Below are 12,435 nucleotides of genomic sequence, written 5' to 3'. Positions count from 1 at the left end.
TTGTCTGCCTTCTCAAATGACAAAGGCCACATAATTTTATCTAATAAATCCAGAATTAACATTTGAATTTATGGTTGAAGTAAACACATCTTCTAGCAAGATGTCTGTTTTCATTCCCTTCACAAGTTAAGTAGATTAAGGCAAAAAATGGAGCATATGCTGTAACAATATCACACTGTACATCATTTATGGGTGGTGTGCATATGAGGGTATGCTGTGTGTAAAATTCTCAGTGTTTAGATCGAACACATTAGAAGTATCTGGAAATCCCTGAAAGTCTGGTGAGCTTCCCACATAACTTCTTGTACCAGCTTTTTTGGCTTTATTGGGATTTCACATGCTTCTTTCTGTTCTGACAAAATATTGGATTTTAATAAGGTTTTGTTTATCTTAGAAATGCCATTTTGTTAATTGTTAGACTTAGCTGTTTTGACTTTCTTCTCATCTGTGATCATTAAGAGTTCCTCTTGCACCATAAGCAGTACTGCCCTTCCACAAGAGCCTTGTAGAACAGCAGCTGAAGGAACAAGTTGTGATTATACTTCGAGCATGTTTCCTTCTCTGTCTTGTATCATTTCAAGGTTTTATTAATCTCTTTAGGATATTCAGTAAAAAATCCTGAACTGTATAAAGCCACGGGAGTTTTAATAAGAAAAAGATTTATTAAGAAAGGAGACAGAGCATTGGAGAAATGGACTGTGTAACAAGCTGGAATGTTTCTAAAGCTTATCTTGATTGGTCTCCATGTCATTAAAAGAAAATGAACTATCTTACACATCCTCTGATGGAGCTTGCCTGTCTTCCCTCTGACTTCTTCTTGCAACTACCAAATCTGGGAGAATTTCTGGAATCAAATGTCTTCTTTTGAGGGTGCTTTTACTCTGTATTTACCGATCTCTTTGTTCTTAGATCCTGCATTAGCCTTGCCTGCTGCTGGGTACCTTTGCAGGAGAACAGCCACAGTGGTATGCAGCCTTCTTCATCTGCAGCCCACTCGGTGTAGGTTAGAAACACAGATGCCCAAAATAATAGTGCAGGCATCGGGACTGCCCAGAGTAGTGCTTACTGGCTGTCACTGCACTATTAAAGTTTTCATCTTCTGTATAATTTTAAGTTCTTTCGAAAGTCTTGTACAAATGTCGCTCCTCATCCTTTTTCCATGTCTTATTTTTGAACAAGCAGATCACAGCTCAAGTCTGTCTACCCTTTCTCCTAAATTATTGACCATGACTTTACATAGTAAATTGCACTGGCTACAAATGTTTGCTTGAACATAATTCATGACAGAGTTTAAAGAGACAGAGTTTACATATCATTTTCTCAGTCAGTAAACAACGGATGTTAATTTTGGCATTTCTCAGCTTCCAAGGGCTTAGTTTTGATAAGATGGTGTTCTTTTCAAAACTCACAGTCCATTTAAATAATTTTCTTCTTTAAAAAAAAAAAAAAAAGGTAGCAAAACTTGCACTGAAAATGAAATTACATCCTGCAAAATCCTACTGACCCTCCATTTCTCTGAAAGACTTCTACTAGTGAGTCTTGCAAGCATTGGAAACCAGAGAAACAGCATCCTCAACTATCACGTCCCCTAAGTGGCACTAGGCATTGCAGGGGATGATACACACATTTGCCATTTCCCACTCAGGAAGGAGAGTGTAGCTGGGATGGACGGGATGGCAGATGCATTCTTGAGCTGGTGGCAAGAGTTAGGAAGAAACAGAACATGCTTCATGGAAATCTTCACTCTGCTGTGTTTAGGTCAAATAAGGAATTACCAAATTTGGGCTTTTATTTTTTTTTAATATGCACAGCAAAAAGAAAATACCAGAGACCTTGTTGTTTTGATTCTAAACCTTAGTGAAATGCTTGCAGAAAAAAATAAGTTAAATGCTAGCAGAATTTTTTTAGCCTTTTTCTAATGAATAATATCAATGAATGAAAAAAATCAAGCCTTGAGCAGACGCTTGGAGTGGAATTATACTGAAGATTGAGTTTAGCAAATGTATAAATGACTGAAAACAGGCTCTGAACAAGTAGAAGTTTTAAGCACCTTGTTGTCAAATTGTAAGTCCTAGATGAAGTCATTTAGAAGTAGCTTCAGACTCATGCTTTCCCTTTTCCTGGTGTTACCGGTGTTTTTCTTATTCTTTCTGATTGCATTGTGTTGGGTTTGCCTCATAAAAACTCCTGAAGTGTTTATTTTGCCTCGTCTGTAACCATTCCTTGGGCTTATTTAATTTTTTTGAAAAGAATTCTCTGCCTTCCAAGAAGATTGAAAAGATAAGCAACTAATCTGGAACACATAAGTTTAAATTCTGATGCTTGGAGAATTGTCCTGTAAATCTCAGTAAAATGGTTGTGGTGTTAGTTAAAACTGGTAAAGCTGGATCATTGCCTTATTTAACGGCTTTACTAGAGAACAGTTTTCTCCTGCTTTCCCTATATTGTAAGGTCATTAATGAATCATTATCTATTGCTAGTAATTACTGATCTCTTGAGAATATTGGTTTAATTATATAGGAATCATAAGTGGAAGATACAATTACATATTCTACAATGTAGGTAGTAGTACCTTGGTGTATTATGCCTTTAAAGAATCTGGGGGTTTTTTTGTGGATTTTAATTGCTAAGTGTGCCTGGTAAAATATGAATTATTGTATTACTGCATGTGATAAAAGGTATACTATTGTGAGCCTCACAGGCTGCAGGTGTAACAGATGTAAGGCAAGATTAACAGGACAGAACAATAATTAAAACACAGACAGCAGTCTCAAAAAAAAAAAAAAAAAGGTTTATCATGTCCAAGGCAGTTATTAAGTGTGTCTTAAATTCTCTTTGCAAATATTTGTAAAAGCAATAAAAATGTGTTAGTTTGAAAGACACCTTTTCAGTGTGGACATTTAGTTAAGGAATTAAGATCCTTTTTTATGAATATAAAAGCTGAGTGAAGTCCTGCCATATGGCAGCATGGTTCAGAGGCAATAGGGTCCTAGGTTTATACACGCTGTGAGCTAAACGCTGCTGAAAAATATAAGAGAGCAGTTAGTATATATGCATTTACAACAGTATGAATTGCTTACTCCCTTTAAGACAGGAAGGTTCAAATAATTAGCAGTAATATTATGGTTGCTAAAGAAAGTCCAGTTGTTCTTCAGCAGTCTACATCTGTGAAACGTGATACCTCTGGGGAATGAGATTTAATTTTCCCAGGAGAAAATATAAAAGCAGGAGAAAAAAGGAATGACTTCTGCTTGAGCAGAATAAACCTGCATCTACAAACGATTAACACTGCATAATGAAGTAGTAAAGAAGCAAAAGAGATTTCTAATAAAAGACTAATAACAAATCCCATTACCCCATGGTGTATTTTTTCCCTTGAAATGTATTAGATTCTTAGCAAGGCTTCTGAATGAGACTTGGGTAGTTGCAAGCAAAGTCAGTTCAAATGCTTCAAGCTTAGCTGAAATTTCTTGCCTAACAGTTTGTGTAACTTGAAAGTTGTGTGTTTACAGGTGGGAGGAGTTGTTAATGCAAGTAATAGGCTTCACACGGAGTTTGGGTAATGTTTGTGTCACCATAGGATAATAGTCTCCTGAAGGCAAGGCACTGCGGGGTTACGTGCCACTATGTGGCAAAATCCCTTAGAACAGGCATGGTGTTAAATGCACCAGCTAAGCCTTGCTTTTGTGTAACAGTTCCTCTGTCTTCTCTTTCTGAGGCCTGAAAATAAGTCCTCATAGGAAAGGAGTTTGATCAGACAGGGAAATACACAGAGTTTGTGATTTGTTGTAGCTAATATTGAGACTTTTATAATTACTGTGCAAACATAAAAAGTTAAAAGGCCTTAGAACATAAATGTTTGATACGAGAATGAGATGACACTGCCTTTTGAGATCACATATTTTCACTTTTAGAAGGGAACATGTCTTGCAAGGAAAAGATTCTATATAGTGATCTCTAAATCTGTGCTTGGATATTTTTGTGGATTGTACGTATGGTTCCAGTGGCGAGAAGAATAAAAGTTTAGTGAACAAAACCTTGACTTTCAAAACAGTCTCTTTGAATTTCTTTTATGAGAAATTAATCTGGTTTTTTTTACAGATTGTTACTATCTTCAAAACTTATGCTGAAATGGTGTGTTGGAATTCATTTGTCTAAAAATGAACTTTTGTTACTGGAATCACCGAAAAAAGCATACCAGCCCCAAAACACAAAACCCCAGATGCCTTAAACCAATAATGAGCTATGGACCAAAAGTGGTTAAACATGAATTCTTACGAGTGAAACTAATCTTGAAGAAGAAAAGTTGCCTTTTTAGAAATTTTTGTGAGTTTTAAAGAATGACTTAATTTGCTTAGCAGAAATTTGCAATCAATCTTTTCTTGCCACTGAGTAAACAGATTCCACATGCGTAGCTATTTGCATATCCCAGCTAAAAATGTAATACATTATTTTTAAGTCCATTTCATAATGACTATTTCAGGATTAACGTTACTAACTATTCTTCAGCTCTTTCAAATGTGACCTTAGATAATCCTACCTAAAAAGGTACAAAGCTAGTGGGTCTGTTCTGGAATAGGGAAGGGAGGGAAGAGAAGTACCTTTCCTGAGGTCACCAAGTAAGTCAACATAAGAGCCAGAACTAGAAATGAGAAATCTAGAGAAACAACTTTGTTCTACTACATCTCAAGCTTCCAGATTCAAGCAAATATTACATTTAATAAGACAGATTTTCACATTTTACTAGGTATAAAAACAGCACAGAGGTGAACAGGATTTAACGGTATAGTCTACATGCAGATTATCACTAAATCTGGTAAAGATTTAAATTAGATTTAATGAAAATAGCATCCATAGCATATTTTACGTGGAGCTGCAAACACTGTCATCCATAACAGGGAGTAAGCCCCTTCACAGTACGTGTGACTTGGTCCATTTTAACTGCTGTTTGGCATCTGCTTCTGAACTGGCTTTCGCTTGACTGGGCTTTTCAGCGCTTCTCATAAACAAACCACTGGCTTCACCCTCCTGTTTTTGCCATTCCATGCTATTCTTGCATAACATTTTCTCCCTTTCATCTTAGATCACTATCACATTAAATGCTCAAAAATCTGGTATATGGGATTGATATGTCCAAATGATTTTATTAGTCAGTGAGGCTTCTATAGTCTGTAATATATAATTTCTTTGATGTAGATGCAGTAACATTTCCACAAATACAGTTAGTTAAGTGGGTTATCATAGATCTTGATGCTTTGCAAAATTTTCCAGTTAAATGTTTTGGATAGTAGTTGATCCTGGGGATATATGTAGTGACTTCATCATACTTGGTAAATGGAGAAATACAACTTTTCCTTTTTTTTTCAGGCGATGGGTAAGGCTCCTGTTTGGACGTGAATTCCCACTTCAGGACCTTCTGGTTGTCTGGGATGCTCTATTTGCTGACAGTATCACCCTGAATTTAGTTGACTACATTTTTGTAGCCATGTTGTTATATATCAGAGATGCCTGTAAGTATCAACTATCTTACAATTTTTTAAAAAGAATGCAAACCTATTCTTTAAAAGAAAAAGAGAACTTAAAAAAAATGCTAAATTTCACTGTGACTTTTTTAACATACTGAAAATCGTTCCAAATACTAGGAGAGGAGCTATTTATTATCAGACACGGCCTGCTGTATTTATGAAACAAATTGTGTCTTGGAGTTAAATGCAGGTTTGTTTTCTGAGTAGTTCTGTGTTTTTATATGGAGTTGCAGGTTTTATGTGCTGTTAAGTGATACAGGTATGTATAGAGCTCCACCTTGCGACCAAGCTGATGAATTGAATAAAGCCTCCCTGTGACCTTAAAAATATTTTTATGCTGTTCCCCTGTGAGAAAGGAGAAAATGCACAAGACAATGACTCATAATTTTCGGAGATATATCTTGAAGGAAATGCAAAAATTAGTAACAATTACAGAGTATGTTTATTCTATGCAAGAATGGCATCTTTAAAAAATTACAATTTATTTTATTTTGATTTAGTACACCTGAAATATGTGTGCAGATGAATTCTTATAGTTTAGTGATGATCAATAAATATATTAAGTTAGGAAAAACAAGAAATTATTAGCTTATATAATTGTGAATGGGAGGAGAAAGCTACATAATGATTAATTGAGGCATTTATTTCTGTCCCATTATATTCTGCAAAAAATTCTGTATGCGACTGACACAACAAAGTATACATTTTGCAACAAGATGCATGGCTGTCATTAAGTATATGAATTCTATAGCATGCTATTCAGAGTTAAGTATATACCATCTGTAAGCTTTAGGTTATAACAAGGTCACGTATTTGACACAATTTTGTATTCTAGGACACAGGAAGTTACCAACATCTGTGGTTCCTATTTTAGGGCCCAATCTTGAAAATATAACGTGGTACTTTAAATGTACATGTCGTTCCATTGCCTACCTTCATGTGTTTTTTAATTACTTTTTAATAAACATGCAGCATATAGAGCTGCCTTTCATTCCTCTCAAAGAAGTGGACATTTAATTCTGTTCAGAGGTTTCAAAATTAATACTGCTGTTTCAGGATGATCTGATTCCAGGTCATTATGTTTTGCAATCTAAGTCTTGCTTGTTTATGTGCAGTAAACTGAAGGAATCTTAAAATTTTTGGTAGAGGTGTGTAGTGAATAGGCATGTAAGAATGTGTCTTAACATCAGTATTTTATTTTGCGTCATTATTTATCTTTAAAAAAAAAACATGTTAGAACTGTGCTTGTAAGAACCCCCTCTGTTCTTGGGGAAGGAAAGTTCTAGGTTTGTTTTCTTTTGATTTGTGGTGCTCATGTACAAGTATCAGTATGAGTTAACTAAAATGTGAGCTAAAAATGTGTTCCAGGCATTTGTATGAAATCAGTCTCTCTTTTTTCTCTGAACTCCCTAGGCTTAGTAAATAGAGTAGTAAATAGCATTACAGTGGAGTACATTTGCCAAAATGAGAGGCAGAGTCATCTCATCAGGACAGCTAATACTTCATACGCTGACTGTTTCTGTAATAAGTAACTTCGTGTTCTGTAGCTGGACCTAGGTAGTTACTCTAAATATAACAGAACGGTGAAGAAAAATATTGAGTCATAAATACTGTAAAGTTGAATATATTTCCAAAGTCAAGCTCAAACTATAGCTATGTCTACAGTTCTTGATTTGATAAAAGAAAGTTTTTCTCACATATCTGTAATAGGAAAGTTTTCCATTTTTCCTCATTTTTCTATTGCTGATAATATTTGAGATTTGAACAAAGTTGTGTTGTAATAATTTTTAACACATTTTCAAATAAAATAAGTTTATAAGAGCTTCTTTTCATTTGATGAAAAGAAGCATAAGCTGAAGCTATCCAATGATGATAATCATCTTTAAATAAACCACCAGGAAATTTTTAGTTTAAAAACCTTGGAACAATAGGAACAATAATAGAGTTTCTAAGATAATATGTTATAAAAGTGTTAAAAATAATCAATTATAATAATACAGTACTAAAAGCATTTGAAAGTTTAGAAATTATGCAGATTCTTTTATACCAACACATTCAGGGATGGGTGACAAGTTGCTGTTTTGGGAATTGATGGATTTTTTTCTGTGCTCTGTTATGATGCTCTCAAAGACATGATTTTAAGAAAGCATTATTTCTGCTATATTTTTCATTTTTATTTTAGTTTTGAAATTCTCTGTTGCTCAAACAATGTATTACTCAATTCTTGAGAATTTAGAATATCAGATTATTGTTTATATATTTTAGAGATTAAAGATACATAATCATATACACAGCCATTCTCTAAACTGCTCTGTTCAGTTTTACATCGGTATCCAAGCAGAGCTTTGTCTGTGGAGTGATAATCCTCACGAGCCAAGTGTAGGGTTGTGTACCAGAGTATCTGTGAGTTTTAAGAAATTATTTCCTGTGTTTCTTTGGAAAAATTAATGCAAAAAAAATACTTTTTTTAATCTGTCAAATGAGAAGCATGTATATTTAATTTTGTTTCACTGTTGTGGATATACATGCAGTTGTTGATGAAATCAGAATAGAAGGAAGGACGTAGTGCAAAAATAGATGTATTTTATATACTTCCATTCAAGAAAGGCAAGAATGAACAAACTGGAAAACCTGTCTATATTTTGCATAGTAAACTAATTGCACCAGGAGCTAATTTTGACTGATCAGTGTTAGAATAAGTATATTTTTATCATGTTTCCACTTGAAGACTAGGTATGGCCATTTTTAGAAAATAGTTTTTATGTCTAAAAGCACTCTGAATATTTTGAGGGAAATAAGAAGCCACAATCACTTCTTAGAGGAACTGATTTGTTATTTTTGTTATAGTGCAAGATGTTCATATTATTTATGTTTAACTCAGTTTAGGGACTACTAAAGAGAATGTGGCCATGCATAAAGAAGCAGGGGGAAGTAGTCCCACCCTTCCAGTCTTAGGAAATTATCTGGATACAGGATCAGTGACACCAAACATTTAACTCCTTTGAAATTACATGTGTTAGAAAATTAGGACTTTGTTGAGGACCATACAGTGAGTTTTCAGGTTTCCCACCACTATTATTGCTGCTTGTATCCAGGAATTGTTACTGGACCAACAGAGAAATGTGAGTCTCTTCTAAAGCAGAAGGGATAAAGCAATTTGATGTTCCTCTGGGCACTGAATAACAAATATTTATCAAAGGACAGTAAGATTGTATTCTCTATGTAGAGGAGTTTTTCTACTCCTTTCCCTAAAAATACCAGTAGCATTCTTCTTTGGGTTTGCAATAGAAGGTGGATCCACATGTGACTCTGTCACTAAGCCAGTGAGTGAAGGAAAAGCACAGGTAAAGCTTTTTACAAGGCTGCTGGACACAATGTAAGATACTTCACCATTGAACGTCAGCAGTATTCAGCTATTGCTGAGACTGGATAAATTTGTATTGCACAGAGTCTCCTTTCAGAAACTTCATCCTACAGATGATTCTTAGAAATCCTTTTAACTCCGATAGGCATATTCACTTTTACTAGTATTTTCTCTGTATTTTTTAAGAAAACTCCCACTCTGTTGTATAATATTATATATTTTGTCCTGATGAGACAGTAATCATAGAATGGTTTGGGTTGAAAGGGACCTTCAGGGATTATCTAGTCCAATCCCCTGGCATGGGCAGAGGCACCTTCCACTAGACCAGATTGCTCAAAGCCCCATCCAACTTGACCTGGAACACTTCCAGGGATGAGACATCCACAGCGTCTTTGGGCAACCTGTTTCAGTGCCTCACCACCTTCACAGTAAAGAATTTCTTCCTTATGTCCAGTCTAAATCTATCCTCTTTCAGTTTAAAACTCTTGGCCCTTTTCATGTCCTTACAGGCCCTGGTAAGGTCTCTCTGGAGCCTTCTCTACTCCAGGCTGAACAGCCCCAAATCTCTCACTCTGTCTGCATTGTAGAGGTGTTCCAGCTGTTTGATCACCTTTGTGGCCCTCCTCTGGGCTTGCTCCAGCCAGACTACGTCCTTCTTGTGTTGCGGGCCCCAGACCTGGATGCAGTACTCCAGGTGGGGTCTCACAAGAGTGGAGTAAAAGGGGAGAATCACCTCCCTTGACCTCCTGGCCTCTCTGCTTTTGATGCAGCCCGGGATAGTGTTGGTTTTCTGGGCTGTGAGCGCGCTTGCCAGGTCATGGGCAGCATACGGATCACTCTGAAACAAGAGGTGTTTCAGCAAAACAGCATTCCCCGCAAATAGAGCATTGGTAACAGTGTTCTCTTCTGTAAAGATTTTTACATGAAAAGGGAGCAGCTGAATATGTGGGGGAAACCCTGAAGATAAAAAAAAAATATGTATATAAAAGTTATCCAGTCTTCCTCTCTGGAGTGCTGGAGTTTTGTAACTTTCTTTGAATAGCAAGGTTTTTTTGTCAGGAGTCAAGTCTGCACCGTTAAATTAGTTTTTTTAATATTTAATTTTCTCTATACCTGAAGACAGCAAAGAACTCTTCCAGGAAAAATAAAGAATGGATGTTTTTAATCCATTTTACATTGCTGAATAGAACACATACCGATCTGTTCAAAAGAGAAACGCATTGGTCTTTCTGTCTACTGTTTATAAAACTATTTAGCATTTAATATCAATATTCACTGTTTTTATTTGCTTTGGTAAAAAGGCATCATGATCGTAACTGCAGTTCAGCATCTTAAATTTGATTTACATATGAGAGTTTGATTGGGTATGTACTATGTGGTGCTTGTATTATACTCTGAAAGAACTCTGACGGAGCCCATTGTATTGTGTTCATTATGCCAGCTTTGTGACTTCAAGAAGAAAAAGCAGGTACCTGAATATGAACAAGAAAAACAAAGGGTAGGAAAAAGAACAGGCAGAACAGATAAAGAATGAGTAGGATAAGTGAGTGCTTTACAAATGAAAGCAGATGTATGAAATTACAAGCTGTCGGATCAGCAACGGAAATGAAGATGATAAAGTGGTTCCTTACACAGATTATAATTATTCATTTTGCCCAGTCCTGCATCTTTTCCCCATAATCCTCTTGTTGAAGGAGGTAAGGTGCAGGAGGATATGAGGCTTATTCACATCAAAGAAAAAAGTAAAACATTTAAATTTCTCTGTTTGCAAAACGGTCCTTTATTTTGCCTTTTATTGATTCAAAATAATTTTGTGTTTGCAATTACCCTGATGAATTAAAAGTATTTGTACTATAGCTAAAGTTCTCAGAATAGTAAAGTTTGTTAGAAATTTATTTACAACTACTATTGTCGAAGGCTGTGTTCATGTTGCAGTGGAGGCGTCATTAACAGGCATTGCTTTGACAGCTGTGGCAGATGGATTGCCTGGATTTAGATGGTGGAAAAGAAATGAAGTAGTTTACATAGACCTGCTTGAAAAGATGTCTTTAATAATTGCACTCATAATTAGATTGATTTGGGGGAAAAAAAAAAAAAGATGACAACAACAAGCAAAGAGCCATAGAGTATACTTACATAGATTCAGATAAAATCAAGCAGAATTAGAACAAAATGATAAACTTTCTGAATAAGTGAAACAACTCTGAAAAAGTTGATGGTATAATATCTTTTTAATTATTTATGAAATTAAAATCTAGTCTTTTCCCTTTTTCCTGAACATTTTTTGAAGTTTCTGATTTATGAGAAAACAAGGAGTTGTTGACATAATTTTACGTGTGTGTATCAGTGTGTGTGTGTGTATGTGTATACGTATATAAGAACAACATAAAACATAGATATTTCAACAAAGACTTGTCACAGTGGGGCAAAGTTATCATAAAGCCATAACCACAAATTATCAAATTTAAATTTAGATGTCTGTAGACACCTGATGTCTGAAAAGTCAGTGTCCATTTCGGAGTGTAAGACTAGTTCTTCAGGCTCCACTCAATGTATTGCCCTGACCTCCACTGACTCAGGCAGGCTTTAGGTGCACATTTAGATGCTTTAGGCATCTAAATCTGGAGCTAACATAAATGTTTATGACAAAGTGGTAGGTTTAGCATTTTTCATAATTATATTGGACCAAGTGTAGTCATGAAGCTTGATTATAAAATACCTTCTTTTACGCTCAGCCCTGCCTTAGTTCTGAGAGACCATGTGGGAAAAGACAGCTGAATCTCAACTGTAATGAATTTACTGGAAAAGGTATTACTGGAATATCAAAATAAGATAGTAATATTTTTTCTCCCTCTCTCTCTTTTTTTTCTCATTTTCTTTGTAGTGATTTCAAGTAATTATCAGACCTGTTTGGGACTTCTGATGCATTATCCACCCATTGGAGATGTTCACTCCCTTATCCTAAGAGCACTTTTTCTCCGAGATCCAAAGGTGAGATTGCTTGCTCTGTAAATACAGGGAATAAATCATTGTAATAAAATGCTCAAAATGCTATGAAGTTAATAACAACCTACATTTTGGGTACTAAATGATAGTTTCAAGTTTCTTCTTACCTAACAAAAGAGCTGAAAGAAAGAGTTGGTAACAGAGTAGAAACAAGTTCCTTTATGCTTTAAAGGATACTTTAAAGGACACTTTGCTAAAGTTATCCAGGAGTTATACTGCAGATATTCATGCTCTTTAAAATAACTTTGCTTGGTACTCAGCACAGACATATTTCATGATATAGTATACTTTTGAGGGAAACAGTAGTGTTACTATATAAAAACTAGTAAGCTGTATAGAAACCATCATGCAATTTCATCTGAAAGACCTTTTTCATGGGATTTCTGCAGATTAATTACTGTTAATCCTGAAAGCACTACTACACATAGTTATGTGATGGTTTTCAACTAAAAACGAGAGTCTGGTGTTACAGCCTGTAAAGATTCACATGAATAAAATGTATAAATTCATAAATTTTATGTCACCTATTACTAGCATACA

General features: G+C 35.3%; 1 protein-coding gene across 4 annotated transcripts in view; it reads left to right on the top strand.

Annotated features, from left to right (window-relative positions):
- The window catches only part of TBC1D5 (TBC1 domain family member 5), a 290,939-nt gene that overhangs the window by 206,782 nt on the left and 71,722 nt on the right, over positions 1-12,435 (top strand). For all 4 annotated transcript variants that reach the window (XM_017835483.1, XM_017835481.1, XM_017835484.1 and 1 more), the window contains 2 exons: positions 5,368-5,510; positions 11,774-11,880. In XM_017835483.1, the coding sequence (XP_017690972.1) occupies positions 5,368-5,510; positions 11,774-11,880 (250 nt within the window). The remainder of the gene's footprint in view (positions 1-5,367; positions 5,511-11,773; positions 11,881-12,435) is intronic.

The sequence above is a fragment of the Lepidothrix coronata genome, unplaced genomic scaffold (genome assembly GCF_001604755.1).
Source record: "Lepidothrix coronata isolate B3197 unplaced genomic scaffold, Lepidothrix_coronata-1.0 Scaffold258, whole genome shotgun sequence".
Taxonomy (NCBI): Eukaryota; Metazoa; Chordata; class Aves; order Passeriformes; family Pipridae; genus Lepidothrix; species Lepidothrix coronata.
The sequence above is the reverse complement of the archived record's forward strand: the minus strand, read 5'-3'. Positions and strand labels throughout refer to the sequence as shown.